Below are 20,766 nucleotides of genomic sequence, written 5' to 3' on the forward strand. Positions count from 1 at the left end.
TATATCCCCTAGATAACCGGGCTCTCAATAACATTACTGTGAAGTTCAGATATCCACTTCCCCTCGTCCCAGCTGCTTTGGAACATCTCCGTGGTGCCACTGTATTCACCAAGTTGGACCTCCACAGCGCCTATAACCTCATGCGGATACGTGAGGGGACGAGTGGAAGACCGCCTTCATCACCCCTACTGGCCACTACGAATATTGTGTAATGCCGTATGGACTTGTTAACGCCCCCTCCGTATTCCAGGATTTCATCCACGAGGTGCTCCGGGAGTTCCTCCACAAGTTCGTCTTAGTCTATATCGATGACTTCCTCATCTACTCCCGGAGCCTGGCAGAACATTAACGCCACATTGCGGAGGTCCTGCAACGCCTGAGGCTACCAGCTCTACCTCAAGGCCGAAAAATGCTCCTTCCATCAGCCCTCAGTGCAGTTCCTTGGCTATAACATCAGTAGCAGTGGCATCCGGATGGACAAGGGGAAGGTTAACACCATCAAGGATTGCCCCACTCCAACCACCATCAAGGAGTTACAGCGATTCCTAGGCTTTGCCAACTTCTACAGACAGTTTATACGCAACTTCAGTACCATCACCACTCCTCTCACCAGTCTCCTCCGCAATAAACCTAAGTCTCTCTCCTGAACTACTGCCGCCACTGAAGCCTTCCAAACCCTGAAGAAGGCCTTTACGACCGCCCCACTCCTGGTCCATCCCGATCCCGATAGACCCTTCGTAGTGGAAGTTGATGCCTCAATCACCGGAGTGGGAGCGGTCCTGTCTCAGCAGCTGGGTAATCCCAGCCGCCTCCATCCATGCGCCTTCTTCTCCCGGAAACTCAACCCGGCGGAGGTTAACTACGACATAGGCAATCGGGAGCTGTTGGCCATCAAACTAGCTTTGGAGGAATGGAGGCACTGGCTAGAGGGAGCCAGACACCCCTTTCTGGTCCTCACTGACCATAAGAACCTAGAGTATCTTCGAGTAGCCAAAAGACTCAACCCTAGACAAACCCGCTGGGCATTATTCTTCACCCACTTCCAATTCACCATCTCGTACCGCCCAGGGGTGAAAAACGTAAAGGCCGATGCCGTATCCAGATGATACGCCCTCAAAGAAAAGCCTGAGACTCCAGAAACCATTATTCCTGAAAGTATCATTGTCTCTCCTATTACCTGGTCCTCTGAGACTCTTCCTCCTACCGAGCCAACTACCAACACCCCGTAGGGTTGCCCACCGGGACACCAATATATCCCCAGTACACGGCGCACTCCACTCATTCACTCCACTCATACATCACTTGGCACTGGTCACCCGGGGGTCAATGAAACCCTCTCGTTGCTGAAGGAACCCTTCTGGTGGCCCAACATGGCCTCGGATGTCAAGAGGCACGTGAATGGATGTACCAGCTGTGCCATATCCAAAAGCCCTCGCCATCTTCCATCAGGCAAGCTCCATCCTCTGCCCGTTCCCAATCACCAGTGGTCACACCTAGGGGTGGATTTCATTACGGATCTCCCGCCTTCAGATAACAATACCTGTATTCTAGTCATAGTGGATAGATTTTGATAGTGGATAGATTTTCTATATCCTGTCGTCTTCTTCCTTTAAAGGGTCTACCCACAGCCATGGAGACGGCTGAAGTAATATTCAACCATGTCTTCAGGTACTTCGGCATCCCAGAAGATATCGTATCGGATCGAGGCCCCCAGTTCTTCTCTCGGGTATGGAAGGCCTTCCACTCCCTCCTAGGTGTGGCCATCAGCCTCTCTTCCGGGTAACATCCTCAGTCAAACGGGCAGATGGAAAGGAAGGTTCAGGAGACTGGACGCTTCCTCCGTACCTTCTGTCACGGCCACCAGAACTCCTGGAACCAATTCCTGGGGTGGGCCGAGTACGCACAAAACTCCCTCCGTCAACTCACCAAAAGACTCACTCCTTTACTACCAACCACCTCTATTCCCCTGGTCAGGTGAACCCTCGGATGTCCCCGCCATCGACTACTGTTTCCGGGAGAGTGAGAGGGTCTGGGATGCGGCACATCACCAACTCCGACAGGCACTGCACAGACAGAGAATGACAGCCGACCTTCGCCGATCAGAGGCCCCGAATTACCAACCCGGTCAGAAGGTCTGGCTGTCCACCCGGGACATCCGCCTGCGCCTACCCTGCCACAAGCTCAGTCCCAGATTCATTGGCCCATTCACCATCATCCAGCAGATCAATCCGGTACAACACATACAAACTCCAACTACCTCCTGAGTACCGGATTCACCCCACATTCCATGTTTCCCTTCTTAAACCTCACCATCCTTCTGTCTCTCCCTCCACAGAACCTGGCGAAGCCGAAACCCCCCCTCCTCTCCTCCTAGATGACGGCGCAGCCTGCACAGTCAAGGACATCCTGGACTCCCGGGGGCGTGGTGGGCAGCTGGAATACCTAGTGGACTGGGAAGGATACGGTCCAGAGGAACGTTCCTGGGTCCCACGCAACGACATCCTGGACCCTACCTTACTCGATACCTTCCACTCCAATCATCCCAACTAACCAGCTCACATAACCTAATGGTTTAGAGTTGAGGATTGCCTCAACTTCCAGGAGAACAGTGAGAAGGACATCTTCATGAACAGGTTGTGCCCCCACACAGGTGTAAAGTGCAGACTTGACGGAGCGGACCTCTCTCTCCCACACTCCACCAAAGTGTGGAGTTGCTGGGGGGTTAAACTGAAACTTAATCCTCTGACGCGCGAGTCGTTTCCGCAAGGTTGGCTCCATACTGGCAAAAGCCTCTCTAAGTTCCCGTTCTCCTCCTCTGAAGTTGGTCCCCTGGTCTGACAACAACTCTGCAGGTGTCCCCCTTCTGGCGATGAACCGTCTCAGGGCCATCAAGTAAGCATCCACATCCATGTTTCTGAGGAGATCCAAGTGTACCGCCCTGGTTGTTAAACACTTAAATATTATCCCCGAGTGTTTCTCCTGGCGTCTGCCCATCTTCACAAACATGGGTCCAAAACAATCCACGCCAGTGGAATGGGAGGCGGGTTTATGTAATCGGAGACGAGCAATGAGCAATGTCTGCAAATCGCCTCCCTTCCATGGATTATCCAGAATGACCGCCGCATCTCTGCAAAGACCCGCTCTAGACCAGGATGGAGCAGGTTGCTATCGAACCTTTGGATAAGCAAGCGTGTAACTGGGTGTGAGGCATCCAGAACTACAGGGTGCAATGTCAGGTCATCTTGACCTTCCAAACGTCGTAGCCGACCTCCTACTCATATGAGGTACGTGGATTTATCTAACTCCGGAGCCAAGGTGAGTAATCGGCTCCCAGGTGAGACAGGTTTCCCGGCTGCAAGGAGTTTGTAGTCCTCTGGAAATGACTGTTGTTGGGCTCGCTGGAGAACAATCATCTCTGCCTGTTGGTACTCTTCAGCATTAGGTGGTGAACTTGAAGGGTTTTGTCCTAGGATTTCTAGAGCAGTGGCATCTTTGAGCTCCTGCCAGGTTTGGCACACCTTGTCATCCCTTCTGATTGACATTGGTGAGGTAATCGTTACTCCACAGAAGGTGGTCTTCCGGAGTTCCACATTGTCCTCAAATGGCTCAGTGCTGGGTCTTTCTGGCCAGGTGGCTGGGTTCTGGAGAAGGAAGGGAGGTCCTTGAGACCATCGGTTGGGATCTATTAGGGCCTCCAGGGTCTTCCCTCTCGTCAGATCATCAGCAGGATTATTCGGGTAGTCCACGTAGCGCCAAGTGCACTTCTCTGTTAACTCCTGTATCTCAGCTATTCTGGCGCCTACGAAGACCTTGTAGCGGCAAGACTGGGAGTGTAGCCAAGTTAGGACTGTAGTGGAGTCTGACCACAACACAGTTCGAGCCACTGTCAAGGTTAGTTCCCTCTCGAAGACATGAGCCAGCTGCGCTGCAACCAGAGCTCCACAAAGCTCCAGGCGTGGGATAGAATGCAGACGTCTTGGAGCTACTCGTGAACGAGCAAGGATGAAAGCTACAGCTCCATAACCCTGCTCAGACGCATCTGCTAAGATGTGCACCTCACGGGTAGCATCCTCAAGGTTGGCGTCCGCCGGAACATATGCACGTGGAAATGTGAGGAGAGGTAAGGACTCCAGTTCAGCCTCCCAGCTGGACCAGGCTTGCAGGAGTTTGGCGGGTAAGTTCGAGTCATCCCAACCTCGCTTCTTATCCCACAGCTGCCTGATGATGAGCTTCGCTCGGGTGGAGAAAGGTAACATGTAACCCAAGGGATCATATTGAGTAGCTAGAACTCTGTAAATGTTCCTCAGAGTTGGTACCTTGGTACCAGAGTTGGACACAGGCCTATGTTTGTAGCCCAAGGAGTCGGTTGCCCAATTCCAGCTGAGACAGAGTGTTGACTCCAGAGGATTGGACTTATCCTGTGCCAGCCACAGGTCCAGGCTTTCAGATTTGGCCCCCTGAGGCAAATGACTCAGGACACCTGGATTGTTGCAAGCCCATTGACGCAACCCAAATCCTGCAGAAATCAGAAGATCCCTGAGGCGATCCACCAGCAGTTTAGCTTCACCCGGCGTACCCACGTTCTGCAGGCAGTTATCTACGTAAAAGCAGTTCTCAACCGAGAATCTCAGGTCATCGTCAGGCTGGCAGTGGCCAACAACATGGCGCTGCAGGGCGTATGTCGCACAGCACGGGCTACAGGTTGTTCCGAAAGGCAAAACTTGCCACTCAAATGTTCTTGGGGGTTCTTCCACCTTCATGTCCCGCCACAGGAACCTTAGAAGGCGGCGATCTTCAGGGATGAGGCGGACTTGATGAAACATCCCCTTGATGTCTCCACTAACCGCTATGGGATGTTCACGAAATCTCAATAAGACTCCCAGCAAGGGGGCACCAAGGGTAGGGCCAGGTAGCAGGTACTGGTTCAGGGCTGCCCGAGGTACTGGTGAGAGCAGATCAAGTCCAGGCGGTTCTTTCCGTTGTGGCTGACGAGATGATGTGAGATGTACCATCCTTCTTTGGTAGAGGTCTCCTCAGTGACTTCCCTCAAAGCACCTGTTTCGATGAGCTTCTGAATTTCCATCTTATACGGATCTGCTAGTTTAGGGTCCTTTAAGAGTCGCCTCTCAGTACTACGTAACATGGGCATAACAATCCACGCCAGTGGAATGGGAGGCGGGTTTATGTAATCGGAGACGAGCAATGAGCAATGTCTGCAAATCGCCTCTCTTCCATGGATTATCCAGAATGACCGCCGCATCTCTGCAAAGACCCGCTCTAGACCAGGATGGAGCAGGTTGCTATCGAACCTTTGGATAAGCAAGCGTGTAACTGGGTGTGAGGCATCCAGAACTACAGGGTGCAATGTCAGGTCATCTTGACCTTCCAAACGTCGTAGCCGACCTCCTACTCATATGAGGTACGTGGATTTATCTAACTCCGGAGCCAAGGTGAGTAATCGGCTCCCAGGTGAGACAGGTTTCCCGGCTGCAAGGAGTTTGTAGTCCTCTGGAAATGACTGTTGTTGGGCTCGCTGGAGAACAATCATCTCTGCCTGTTGGTACTCTTCAGCATTAGGTGGTGAACTTGAAGGGTTTTGTCCTAGGATTTCTAGAGCAGTGGCATCTTTGAGCTCCTGCCAGGTTTGGCACACCTTGTCATCCCTTCTGATTGACATTGGTGAGGTAATCGTTACTCCACAGAAGGTGGTCTTCCGGAGTTCCACATTGTCCTCAAATGGCTCAATGCTGGGTCTTTCTGGCCAGGTGGCTGGGTTCTGGAGAAGGAAGGGAGGTCCTTGAGACCATCGGTTGGGATCTATTAGGGCCTCCAGGGTCTTCCCTCTCGTCAGATCATCAGCAGGATTATTCGGGTAGTCCACGTAGCGCCAAGTGCACTTCTCTGTTAACTCCTGTATCTCAGCTATTCTGGCGCCTACGAAGACCTTGTAGCGGCAAGACTGGGAGTGTAGCCAAGTTAGGACTGTAGTGGAGTCTGACCACAACACAGTTCGAGCCACTGTCAAGGTTAGTTCCCTCTCGAAGACATGAGCCAGCTGCGCTGCAACCAGAGCTCCACAAAGCTCCAGGCGTGGGATAGAATGCAGACGTCTTGGAGCTACTCGTGAACGAGCAAGGATGAAAGCTACAGCTCCATAACCCTGCTCAGACGCATCTGCTAAGATGTGCACCTCACGGGTAGCATCCTCAAGGTTGGCGTCCGCCGGAACATATGCACGTGGAAATGTGAGGAGAGGTAAGGACTCCAGTTCAGCCTCCCAGCTGGACCAGGCTTGCAGGAGTTTGGCGGGTAAGTTCGAGTCATCCCAACCTCGCTTCTTATCCCACAGCTGCCTGATGATGAGCTTCGCTCGGGTGGAGAAAGGTAACATGTAACCCAAGGGATCATATTGAGTAGCTAGAACTCTGTAAATGTTCCTCAGAGTTGGTACCTTGGTACCAGAGTTGGACACAGGCCTATGTTTGTAGCCCAAGGAGTCGGTTGCCCAATTCCAGCTGAGACAGAGTGTTGACTCCAGAGGATTGGACTTATCCTGTGCCAGCCACAGGTCCAGGCTTTCAGATTTGGCCCCCTGAGGCAAATGACTCAGGACACCTGGATTGTTGCAAGCCCATTGACGCAACCCAAATCCTGCAGAAATCAGAAGATCCCTGAGGCGATCCACCAGCAGTTTAGCTTCACCCGGCGTACCCACGTTCTGCAGGCAGTTATCTACGTAAAAGCAGTTCTCAACCGAGAATCTCAGGTCATCGTCAGGCTGGCAGTGGTCAACAACATGGCGCTGCAGGGCGTATGTCGCACAGCACGGGCTACAGGTTGTTCCGAAAGGCAAAACTTGCCACTCAAATGTTCTTGGGGGTTCTTCCACCTTCATGTCCCGCCACAGGAACCTTAGAAGGCGGCGATCTTCAGGGATGAGGCGGACTTGATGAAACATCCCCTTGATGTCTCCACTAACCGCTATGGGATGTTCACGAAATCTCAATAAGACTCCCAGCAAGGGGGCACCAAGGGTAGGGCCAGGTAGCAGGTACTGGTTCAGGGCTGCCCGAGGTACTGGTGAGAGCAGATCAAGTCCAGGCGGTTCTTTCCGTTGTGGCTGACGAGATGATGTGAGATGTACCATCCTTCTTTGGTAGAGGTCTCCTCAGTGACTTCCCTCAAAGCACCTGTTTCGATGAGCTTCTGAATTTCCATCTTATACGGATCTGCTAGTTTAGGGTCCTTTAAGAGTCGCCTCTAAGTACTACGTAACATGCGCATAACTGACTCCTTTGGCGAGTGCAAAGGTGGCATGCTTGGATGGCGCAGCAATGGTGTGGCGTACCTAAGAATTCCATCTACATTAGTACGGACCGTCTTGGCTTCAAGCAATGCTACAGCCTGCTGATCCTGCTTTGACCGAGTCACCTCTCTTTCATGTCGGTAAGGTACAGTGTCTACTTGCCAGAGCCTCTCAACATGCTTGTAAAGCTCATCCATTGGTGGCATAGATTAAGTAAACAGACACTGTGCAGGTTGGATTGGCCGCCCCATGAATGGGGTAGGGCCTTAAAGAGTCCACCCAAGCCTGGTGCGGACTGCGGCTGGGCCAGCTTGTGGACCAAGCCTGACTGGTTCAACAGGTGTTATCAGCTGAGGGTTGTCGGAGCCTACAAGGAGTGTAGGCTGAGCATCTCTTAAGGCAGGTAGGGGAATGCCACTTAGGTATTTGTATTTCCTCTTCAGACGGTCAATGGGGTAAGTGTGCTGTGCTAGGCTGAGGCGGCCAGCTGTGAAGGCACCATTGATCTTATAGCTGGTGTGAGGGTTTGCAGCTGGTGAGACACGGAAAGACACTGTGTGGCCATGGAGGATCTGGATGTCCTGTCGGACTGTATGCAAAGGAAGCGCTTCAGGAGTGCCCTTTATGCCAAGAAACTTAGCTGCTGCTGGCAAAAACATGGTCCTCTCTGACCCATCATCGAGGATCGCAAAGGTGTCAAGTGTCCGGTCCTCATAATGTACAAGCACAGGGACGACCTTTAACATGACTCGATTCCCGGCTCCACGTCTGTCCAGGTAGAGCGAGTCAGCCGCAGAGCTGGTTAAGCAGCTCTCTTCTTTAACAGGGTGTTTTCCCTGACAGATGTTGCAAGGTTTCTTCAATGTGCACTGAGCGGCTTGGTGAGTTCGTGCACAGTGCCAGCACCGCTTGTTAACCCGTATCCACTCTCTAAGCTGGTCTTTGGAGAGTTTGGTGACCACACTGCATTGACTAAGATAATGCTCAGTACTCTCACAGTAGGCACAGTAAGCTTTACTCTTGGCCCCTTTGCTGGCTGGACTCTCTTTGTGGTACAAAGATGCTGTCTCTCTTGACTCACCAGCTCCATGTAGGACGGTCACTGTTTGTCTTCCAGGACGACCATCAGTCTTCACATTCTGCCTTTCCTTTATGCTGCGTCCAGTAGCCTGACTGTCGAAGCCCTGACACCATGATTCATAACGGAGCCATTCTGCCAAATCATGTAGAGTGTGGGTCGCCCCTAACTGCTTGAACTGATGTCGACGGAAATCAGCTCGCTGTTCCGGATGGAGCTTACTCAGCAGACAAGCAACATGTGAGCCACAGTTGAGTTCTATTTCCCCTTCAGGACCCAGATACCGCAACAAGCCCACTAAAGATTGTATCTGGAGAGAGAACTTCTGGAATGCCATAGTATCACCACGCCTTACTTCGGGGGTTTCTAGAACACTTGCCATCTTCTTTAAGGCAAGTTGATGAGGCTGACCAAATTTGTCATGGAGGGCTGACATAGTGTCACTATAGGGGGTTGGTGAGTTTAGATAAGCATCAGCTATAAGCTTAGCTTCCTCCAGCTTTAAATGATCCACAAGTATTTGATACAAGCATTAGATGGGAGTAAGTTTTCTAGAGCTATGCGAAGCCGTGCAAATTCACTGGGATCTGGGTGAATGAACTTTGGGATTGTGGGTTGGGGCCCTCGATACACTTGATCATTCCCTGGCGGCTACATAAACTGATTAGGTGGTGGCATGCCATGTACCGCTCCAGTGGCTGCTAAAGGATGGTAGGTTCGGGCAGTCGCTGATTGCATCACAGGTGCATGAGCTGGGGCAGGGTGTGTGAGCAACTGGGCTATTAACCTGGGCCAGGTCTGCTCTCAGGGAGCGGGCTACCTCCAGTAGCTCTTTCATCTCGCGCCGTGCTTCATTGAGTTCCTTTATGCCCATTTGAAAGGCCTGTTGTGTTTGGAGCAGTTTAGTATTCTCCTCTCGAATATCTCTGATTTCCTCAGAGAAACGAGAATCCAGATATGGGCTCTGATGGGATGAGGGTGTTCGCGCAGGCTGGATAAGCCCATCCAAATCCCTCCTCTGGCTGTGGTCTGGGGCTAGCTGAGGAATCTCAGGGTGAGCAGCATTCCCAGGGAAGCCACTAGAGTGAGGGTGGGCTGTCTGGAAAGGGGTCATCTGATCTGGACCCTCCCGAGTGAAGAACGCCCTCCTATCCAAGGCAGGGGATGAGAGGCCCCATTGGTGCAGATCTCGTTGACTATATCCCATATAGTCCACTTCAAAGTCCTGAAGTCTGACAGGTCGACGTATTTGACGTTTAGGTCTCACATCAGGATACATCTGTTCATCTGACTCCATCCTGAATACTGCTATCCGGCTCGAAGGACCAATGTTAATGAGGTATTCTAGCAGGGCTAGTTCATCAAGGGTTTTAGCCAGTAAACAGGATGGTGTATCGGTCAGGACACAGGAATGAAGAAGAGGAGATGTAATTTCTTCGAGTAACTGTATTGAGATCCAGCAGAACTCATCAGAACATTCCAATATCCAGTATTGTCATTATAGTCTGATAAGAAACAAATACATCACCATTAGGTACTTATTACTATGCAACGTAAATAATAAATCCACACAAATAATACAAATCAGGATCATCAAACATAAATATATCAATAAACATTGCTATGTCCCTTTAAACATAATCTACAATGACATAATGAGGATGTTACTTCCTTCACATAATAGCTTCACCTCCTATATCACTGACCAGTTTACATAAAACTATATTAAAAAGGGGTTTACAGAAGGAGAAATGGCGACATCCTCTGGCCAAAAAAACTCCTGCACAACAGCGTCCACACGTGGTCTCCTGAGCACGATATTAACTCTTCTTAATTCAATGTTATAAACGTTACTACGTAATTTAGACATCAGAAAGCTCACATCAGTTAAATGAGTATTTCCTACAGTATTTTACAGCATAAACATTGCTCTATCGCTATACAGCTCACTCATCACGCTGGGCATGTTAATGCATTGTAATTCTACAGTATAGAAACACAAGCACAACGAAGTGACCACTTACTTTTCGCCATGAACTCAACACATAAATATTGGAAGCTGGATCGTTCAGAACAGATTAAGGAAACTACACAACACAGGTACGTAGGCTGAACTATGCTGCTGAACTTGAACACTTCCCGAACTCACTATAGCCAACACACTAGCTACACACTTCCTCTCCCGTAACCACCGAAGAAGAGTCTTAAAGCGGCAGGCACACAAAAACGTCAGAGCCTTTTATACAACCGGACTTATGATCTTGGTGACAGTGAACGGGCCTATGAATTTGGGAGCAAGCTTATTGGAAAAGGAACAGAGAGGAATGTTCTTGGTAAAAAGCCACACTTTTTGACCCACTACGTATACGGGAGGCTTGTGGCGATCAGCTTTAGCCTTGGTGCACGCCCCCACTTGGAGTAGAGTCTCGCGGGCTCTAGTCCATGTGCGCTGACACCTCTGGACAAAGGCGTGAACGGAGGGGACCGCGACTTTGAATTCCAGTCTGGTAAATATTGGTGGCTGGTATCCTAAACTACACTCATATGAAGATAGGCCCGTCGCTGATACAGGTAACGTATTGTGGTCGTACTCCACCATAGACAGTTGCTGGCTCCATGAGGAAGGATTCTTGGAGACCAGACATCGCAACACCCTTTCCAAATCTTGGTTGGCTCTCTTGGTTTGACGCTCCAGGGATGAAACCCTGATTACAGACTTACAGTCGCTCCCAGCAATCTACAAAATTTGACAAAAAATTACAAAAAAATTGGACACAAACTGGGGTCCCCTGTCGGAAATCACGTCTTTCCGGCGGGAGGGCGGTAATAAAATCTAGTGCAATATGGGACCAGGGTCTCTAAGGAACTGGCAGCGGTTGAAGTAACCCATCAGGGGGTCGATAGGAAGTCTTACCAGGGGCACAAACCAAGCAAGCCAAAACAAAACTGAACGTCGCAAGCCATAAGTGTCCACCAGAATCGTTGCTTGACCAAAAACTTAGTACGGTTAACTCCTGGATGACAAGCCACATTGGAACAATGCCCCCACTGAATAACGTTGGACCGTAATCCCTCCGGAACAAATGCACCCGGCCAGAGGCGTTGCCCTTTCTAAGGCCGTCTTGACCTTTGATTTGACCTCCCACGTGAGTGTGGAGACCACTTATGTCTCCGATCTCTCTCCTTGTCGCAGGTCTGTAAGCATTCTGGCTGCCTCCCTCCTCGCGACGGCCCGATCAAACACTTGGTTCATCTCAGCGGCGAGCGTCTGGAATGAGGCACAGCATGGGTCTTGGTTCTCCCACACCGCCGCCCCCCATAATGCCGCTCTCCCAGTCAGCAACATCAATACAAATGCTTGAATGTCCTGGGTTGAAGAGAAAAGTTCATAGAGCATCGTGTTAGAAAAGCTCTGCAGTAATTCAGCTCACCAGAGTATGGTTCAGGAACAGGAAGGCGTGGTTCCGGCTGGAAGGGGCTCTCTGGTGGTGTGGAGGGAACGGACAGCGTGGGCGGCACAGTGGCAACTCAGAGAAGTTGTAGTTGCGGGTGAGCTTGGACACCTGCCCCACCAATGCCTGTACAGTGTGACCTGTATCGTAAAGATTCCTCTCCTGAGAATCCATCCATCGAACACTGGCACTGAGGAATTCCTCCAGCGATGAAGAGAGGTTACTCGCTGCTTCCATGTGGTGGTCAGATCATTCTGTCAGGGATGAAAGACAGGAAGCAACATGCAAGTATCTTATTTATTAGGAGAACAATGAGAAACGCAATGAGAAACAGCTCTGCTTTTGCACCGTTTGAGGTAGATGTCCTGCAGAGAGGGGAGAGCAAACCCTGAGATGCGCTCAGCTAAACACACAACTCTCTGCAGGGCTTTGCTGTCTTGACTGGAGCTGTCCCATACCACACTGAGATACACTGAGTCAATACACTTTATATGGCCCTGAATAGAATGTTTTCAGGATTGCTGTTGAGACCCTGAATTTCCCCAGCTGTTGCAGATGATACAGTCTTTGCCTGGCTTTATTAACCTGTGTCTGAATGTGGGTACTCCAAGTCAGGTCCTCGGTCATGTTTACACCAAGGTACTTGAAGCAGATCACCCTCTCCACAGAGGTTCCGCTGATCATAAGAGGAGAATAGGGCTGCTGTATTATGGTTTATAAATAAAACTACATGTATAAATAAATATATGTAGACCTCAATGGAGAGTCATGCTCATATGCCATCCTGTTCATTCATTTCTTGTGGTGTTCCTCAAGGCTCTGTGCTGAGACCAGTAGTTTTCTTGATTTCTTGGTAATCAGATCTGCTGACTCAGTTTATGACATTAAGTCTCATTAATATATATATATATATATATATATATATATATATATATATATATATATATATATATGTACTAATTACCTTGCCAGTGTTTTTTTTCTCTTTCAGTTAAATTATATTTAATATCTTGATTCATGTTTTATTGTTGATTTTGTTTTACTATTTGTTAACTTACTGAAATTTTCTTTTTTCTTTTTTTCTGGTAACACTTTAGAATAGGGAACACTTATTCACTAATAGCCATGACATTTTTCTCAAGCAATTCCTAATTTACTGCTTATTAATAGTTAGTAAGGTAGTTGTTAAGTTTAAGTATTGGGTAGAATTAGGGATGTAGAATAAGGCATTAACATGTGCTTAGTACTAATAAATGTCTAATATTCTAGTTATAAGCATGCTAATAAGCAACTAGTTATGCGACCCTAAATAAAGTGTTACCAAATCGCAAATTCTACTAATTAAATTTAGTAGAAAGTTACATTTTGAGCACCCTTTCAACTGCAAACATACAGCAATATACTGGCAACCATGCACCTTAATGTTGTGAGGTATCAGTGTGCTTCAGTTTAGTGGAATAAATTAATAACACGGAAATTCCATTATCAATCAAAGTTATATTACCAAACAGATATAGGAAAGTTTTCGAAACATGAGCACCTATAAAGCCACACTGAAGATGCTTCTGCCTGTCTGCCAATCAAGGTGCTTCTGTTTTTATAGAAAGCTAGAAAGCTAGGGGCGTTTGTAATATCTCACAAGGATGTTCTCTCTTTTAATGTTCACACATTCCAGCAAATCACAGAGGACAAAAGCACTTTCTGGATTCCTAAAAACTAGCTTCTTTGATCTCTCTTATATCTGTGATTCATTCTACTTTACTTATTAAATTAAAAACATGCAGAAAGTGCAACATTAAAATAAGAATTAACATGGGGAATTGTTTATTGAAATAGTCACCTGCAGGTTTCTTGGTGGAGTATATATATTTTTTTTTTTTTAATTCTGTTAGGAAGGATAACATTGTTATTTAATTTGTGTTTCTCTGGGTAAATGGGGTGGGGGATAAAACACAAAGTAGCACTCCAGAAACACATATACACACATGGCCTCTCTGTTTATTGTTCACTTATATGTGGTTTTGGAAATGAAAGAGTGTATATATACTCTTCCTGCAGAATAATTAAGCTAAAGATAAATGATCAGACCACTGGTGAAAAAATAACCATCAAAGTAAAACATGCGAGAAATCATTTTAATGGCTTCATTGTGTTGTTTTGTATGTAGGGAAATTACAATTGTAATGCCCTATATGTATGTGTGGATCACTGTTTATGAGACAATGGAAGGTTCATGTTCTCTCTCATATGTCTGTTCTTAAATTAAATAATCATAGTTTACAAGATCATATATGACAACAATGAGTGTTTAAAACACATGAATGCGTCTGCATAATGCACATTTACATTAGCATTATTATTATTACATTTAGCGCCTGTAATAATCTACATCACTGATTAATAAACTGGCATTTAAATTGAACAAGGAGGTATGAGCCCAATATGCTTATTACATTGTAGCAGGTTATTATAGCATATCTATTAGAATGTTATAACAAACATTAGTTCTTCTATAACCATTCCAAATATTATTCTTATTCTTATTCTTTTCCCAGTATTTTTCATCAGTCTGGCAAATTCGTCTGAGATGGTTGATTGTGATAATCAAAGGAGATTAGCTTTTGGTTGAAACATGTAATATCTCCTCTTTCTTCAGAAAGTCCTTTTCACAATCTTCCACATTGTCTCAACTTTGACCTAATTTGCTGCTGACCTTTTGAAGCACATCCATTACCAGACAATTTTCATGACATAAGATTTTTTGTTGTTGTTTTTGTTTTTTTACTGTATACTATGTATGTTTTTTTTCCTTACTTCTGTGACACTAATCCTTTCCATGATGCTTTCTGAAACACTTCGAGTCAAATGTAATCAAGCAGAATTGCAACATTAAAGGAATAGTTAAGCCAAAAGGAAAATCCTTCTATCATTTGCTCACGTTTCGGTGGAAAAATAATCTAGAACTGGTACTGGGGTCCCTCTCAGGGCCCCCTCAAGCATGCATAAAAAATATGCTCCTTACCTCCCTACCTCACACCAGGCCCCATGTCAGCTAAAGATGGCCCTGGCCGGGACAATCTGTTTGTCTAATAAATGTGTTCTGCAAACCTGTTTGAAAAAAGGTTATTAGAGGGATAGGGATAGCCCTGGTCCTGCCAAACAAATGTGGAATTGATTGAGCCAACACCAGAAGAGCTGTAAGTTATTTGTTATTGTCTCTACATATTAAGATAGAATTACGAGAAATTATTTTAACAGTAAAAATTATACACATCACCTTGATGTCTTCGAGTGATGTATAAAAACTGGAAAGAGAGAAGAGTGTGATTTGACCATGGGTCTTCTTGACCCATCTGTCAGTCAAAACTATTCCAGGCAGTGGAGCTCTTCCTGGGCTCAGAGGGGCCACTGGCAGCTGCAGCTGGTGTTTTCGGTGTAGTGAGCACTGCTGCGCCCCCCCCCCCCCCCACCCAGTCCTTCAAATGCATTCCTTATGGTCTCACTTGTTTTTAGTGCATAATGATTTCCCTTTGTCGGTGCTCCTCTGTCAGAGTGACTCACTACTGCCCACGTTAAGCCACGAAACATGCCGCTTATTACACACTGCAAACAGGAATAGGCTGCCTTGTCAGAATCTGAGGCTGTTTAAATGTTAGACAGCTTCACCATCTGTGTAGCATTCCAAGAATATTTACTGGGGAAGTAAATGATTTACTGTGGGATTTGACTGTTCTTTTATTCTCTTTTTTTTTTTTTTTTTTTGAGAAAAATAAGAACAGACCACAAAAAGTCCTGAATAAATAGTCTATGGAAATTTGGCAGATGCTTTTATCCAAAGCAACTTCAAGGTATGTATTTTATTTCACTGAACCCACGACCTATACAATACTATAATAGGCCTTTTACTTTTTTTTAATCAAATGACGATTTATAATTGGCATTTCTCTTATTTCTGTCAATGGATACGTTTTTATTAGTCTGACCAACACAATCTTATAACAATTCTAAACTATACGTTTAACAAATTTTGCCAATTTGTATGAATTTCTATAATTTCATTCCTTCAAAGTTTTCATAAAATCTGCTTACACCCATTTCATGATTATGTTTAGGGTTGGGTTTAAGGGTGGATATTAATTTTAAGTAATGATAATTACTTATGAAACCTGCAGATGATAATGATGAATCTACACTCTTTTGGGAGAAGCTGGATAAGCTAACATGACCTGAAAATTCACATCTACTTTTGTCTTAGTCCCTAACTGAACATATCTCTTCCAGGCTTTCTATAGTTTTCATAAATACAGTTTCCCAGTCAAACTCAAAGTGTTCAAGGAGTAAAAGTCAATGGAGGTGTTGCTTTAATTAGGTAAAATAGGTTTGAGATAAATGTGGGGTTATTTGTCTTGGGCTGGAGCAGTGGTCGATATCTCAGGCTATTAATTATACCTGCTCTGGGGCCGGAATAGATTGCAGGAAACAGCATTTCCACAAATAGGTCCAATTCGCTGGACTTTAAATGATTTTAGGTCTGTTTAGTTGCCTTACATTGTTCTGACAAAATCTGAGCTATGAACACCAGCTTTCAGCAGTGCCACTTAATCTTTTAGAAGTGTTTAATTTTCAAATCAGAACAAGTCACACATGTAGGACTGTAATTTAACAGGTTCAGCAAATGACTTGGTGCTTCATTCATGACAGTGTTACCAAGAAATACCCAGCCAAATCACCATCTGATTAGTTTTAACGTTAATTTATCTGCAGAAGTTAACAGGGGCTGTTGAGCCCAGGACTATACAGGACTCAAGCCCAGACCTGTAAAAAAAAAAAAAAAAAAAAAAACTAACTTTAGTTTCTACTTCAGACATGCCCACAGATCTTTTATTTCTTTATGTATGGTAAAATGCCCAAGTACAAACATAATATTTTTTTTTACTTTTTTTTTTCTACAACCCAACAGACATTGAACATTGATGGCAGTCTTATATCATTGATTAAAGTGTTCTTACGTTTGTTTAGAAATCAGCAGATTGATGCAATGAGTGTTTCTAAGAGAAAAAAAAATACATAAATAAAAATAGAAGAGACTTGTGTTAGCAGTGAATTTCTACGGGTAAGTTTATTTTTGAAAGTTGGTTTTTAGACCTTAAAAGTCTTGACTCCAGATAAGATACTGAAAATATCCAACAATACTGCACTAAAAAACAGCTAGATGAACTTACACTGACTTTAATCCTACAGATTCCCCAACAGTAGGGCATGCTTTCATACTATAAAGGGCAGATTTTCACAGTTATTTCACAGATATTAAATTATTTATTATATGTGTTATTACATTCAGCAATTTAAATAAAACAGTTAATGACGGCACATTGTAAAAGGCATCATATAACAACAACAACAACAACAATAATAGTCATAATAATCATAATAATTTATATTATTGTTATGTAGATGTTTGTAGAAAGTTGTTCAGTATTAAAATAATAATAATAATAATTATATATATATATATATATATATATATATATATATATATATATATATATATATATATATATATATATATATATATATATATATATTATTATTATTTTTTTTTTTTTGTAAACCTGAAAACCTTGTAGTTCTTGTATTTAATACAACTTGCAATATTTGTGCCATTGTGTATAAATAAAAGAAAGTGAGCTGTAAATGTCCTTGTGGCTTAAGTTTGCAAACAAATTCCATGAGTCAAAAATTAAATTGCTATTTCCTTCTCTGCAAAATGCTTATTTCTTAGTGCAAAACTTTCAACATGAAGCCAATAAACAGGTTTATTTCTGTTGTGTTGTTTTGGAGAATGCTGTAGAGTAGTTTAAACAAGCCTCCACGTTGCCGTAGAAGCTACAGCATATTAATAATGGCACAATGACATTGCCATAAATGTTTTAACTTGATCTTACATAATGGTAAAGACAAGCTGATTAAATACATTTTTAAGCTCAAAACACAGAAGCTCATCCTTAGAATTGTCAGTGGCTATTGCTTTTGCTTAAGCAAACTTAGGAGGGTGGTCTGGGTGCTCCAACAAACTACTTTGATAGAAAAAGTTTAAATACTTGGAGATCATGTGTGTACATGTCAAATATACAGTAAGGACCATTATGAAAATATTATAATGTGATAAATGAACACTGAGCAAATAAGCTAGAGAACTTTCTTTGTCATACTGCAGTGGAAGCACTGTCCCAAAAACGCTTAATAAATAAAATGCTTCTTTCAGGAACATTGAACATGTCAAAATTTATACTATACAAATTTAACAGAAATGTAATGACATATGTATTGATTAAATCCAGAATCACATGAACCTCAGCAATGCAGGATTCTATACCACATGACATGAAGCTCTCACAATCGCTATATAGAGAGCAGTGTTGGGCAGTAACGCATTACTTAGTAACATGCTACTGTAATTTGAATACTTTTTTAGTAACGGAGTAATTTAACACATTATATTTTTCAAAAAAGTACAGTTTTAAAGAGTATAGTTACAAACCGAGGTCTCTATATGTTACTGCCACGTTTCATTGCTGATAGAATGCAGTGTTTTATAATCTAGAGATTGTAAAAAGGATGTATCTCACGTATCTGTCAAGTCAAGTGCCAGTGGATTAGAGACCTGATCTCGCAAGACCTGATGAAATAGAGTGCAGCGCGGGACAAGACTTGATAGACTTCTGTGTGTGCTGGATGTGGGAGAATAAAATGATTCACGGGACTCCCAGAAAATAGAAATATATAAATATAAATTATCAAAAAAAAAAAAAAAAATTGTTATTCATCTATTGCACAAAAGCAACATGTACTTATATAAAATATAAACGATTAACAGGTGCAAGCGTATGCAGAGTTTCTATTTAGGCTAAAACATGTGTTTGCATCGTTAAGGAACGCAGTGCGGGAATTTGCACGCTCATGAATCCTATAATTATAATACACAAATTGTAGACATTATGAAATATTCATTATGCATATATTTATTGTGTTATAACAGAGCTTTGTAAGACTGAGATTAACTGAGATGTCTTTTAAAGATTATAAATGCAGCTGGCATTCTGCTATGCCAAACAATGCAAGCAGCAGCCACTTTAGTTAAAAATAACAGTGTTCTGTGAATGTTGATGCTTTAAGACGAGACACTGAATAGGGTAAAAAAAAAAAACTAATAGTTATCACCTTACTGACCCAGTCGATTGATTATTTTGATTATTGCAAACATTTTTTTGTATTACAAGTTTTCAATAATGTTATGTTTAAATATGCAATTGAGGCATTATGAAATATGCGCTAATTTGCATAAATGTCTAGTACAAAATATTAGAGTCAAATGTTTTTACAGAGGGAATTCTGGGTATCTTTTTTTGTCACTCCATAATTCAGAAAATACTTTGAACAGCCAGAAAACAGTATATTTTCTCAATTTTGGGGGGAATAAAATGTTGTATATTATCATGGAAAATATATATGAACAAATTCCTTGGTAAAAATCTCCAGAATATAGACAGGAATAAAAATGTAAAGTTTGGTGTGTGTAAGTGCTACTGAAGTGGAGATTTATGGCTCAGTGTTGGAGAAAAAACTCATTTTGAGAAAAAGGCCTTTAAAAATGTGTATTGTAATTGAAATCTATTGACACAAACAGATATAGTGCTATAAAAGAAACACTTAACAGTGTCTTTTGGATGTTTTCCATTAGTTTGAAAAAGCACTTTATGAGAAACCAAAAAGCCCAAAATCTCAAAATTTAGTGTTTTTGCCTGCAGTGTCTCACCTTAATAACCAAAATTTATCTCAAACGTGTATGTTGAGATTTCATAAATTTCAAGGAGAAAAAAGTTACGTAACTGGTAATGAAACTAATTACTAATTACTTTTGATTAAAGTAATCTTACTCTTAAAATGAATAATCAGTTATCAGAAATTTGATTGCATTTTCAGAGTAGCTTGTCCAGCACTGTTAGAGAGAAAGAGATGTCACACAATCACACACACACACACACACACACACACACACACACACATATATATATCCAAATCACCATATTTATCAATTATTATAAATCCATTAAATCCTTTAAAATTCCCATGTGAATCCTGGGTCCTGACATATGACATTTAGATCAGGTTATGCAAATAGCACAAGTCCTCTCAGCTGAATATGGAGTCCTGCTATGTCCTCTGTGAGTCCAAGGACATGCTGATTGGAAGATTGAGTCTGAATATGGAAATTCCCAAATGCACTACTCAACTTTAAAAGCACTATATGCAAAAGTGATCATGTGATCCCTGACAATCCGTCAATAAGATGACTGTGTACAGATGTATATGGGGAGAGAAGGAGCTTTAAAGGGTAAAATGTTAGAGTATGTCTTTCTTTCTTTCTGTGATTTAAGATTGGATGTTTTATTCTAGAATCTATTTTTATACTGATGTCAGCAGAACAAAGTGATGTGCTCTCAGGATCCCTCGAGGAAAGCTGGTAGAGCAACCAACTGCAACTAAAAAGCACCTCTGGAGAAAATCCCTCTGGAGATGGACACTTTCTGAGACTGACACCTATTCACCTTTTCATGACTATTATTCAAGAAAAGCATTCTTGTGGATGTATAATGAATGCATTAGAATTTATTACAGTTCTTCAGAAATAATGATTGCATCTGACCCACATTATAAACACAAATGCAACAGTGTACCTCTATGAGCCACATATTCCCTCATTTAAAATCAAACAACACATTACTCAGTAGAATAATTACTCTGATAATTTCTAACTTGAACAGACTTAATATCGCCATACATCAAATGTGTTTAATGATTAAGCGGAATAATTAATGCATGAAAAGAGGCAAGCTGTTAGTACATTACCCTGAGGACTGCAAGAAGCT

At 43.7% G+C, this 20,766-nt stretch overlaps 1 protein-coding gene across 1 annotated transcript; it reads right to left on the reverse strand.

The window, feature by feature from the left end:
* Nucleotides 1-9,048: 9,048 nt before the first annotated feature.
* On the reverse strand, nucleotides 9,049-10,519 carry LOC132155504 (uncharacterized). The gene is made up of 2 exons (XM_059564299.1): nucleotides 10,409-10,519; nucleotides 9,049-9,889 (listed from the first exon to the last, which is right to left on the reverse strand). Exon 2 carries the CDS (start codon nucleotides 9,679-9,681, stop codon nucleotides 9,049-9,051), a length of 633 nt encoding a protein of 210 aa, XP_059420282.1. The 5' UTR covers nucleotides 9,682-9,889; nucleotides 10,409-10,519.
* Nucleotides 10,520-20,766: the final 10,247 nt, after the last annotated feature.

Source organism: Carassius carassius, chromosome 13 (genome assembly GCF_963082965.1).
Source record: "Carassius carassius chromosome 13, fCarCar2.1, whole genome shotgun sequence".
NCBI lineage: Eukaryota > Metazoa > Chordata > Actinopteri > Cypriniformes > Cyprinidae > Carassius > Carassius carassius.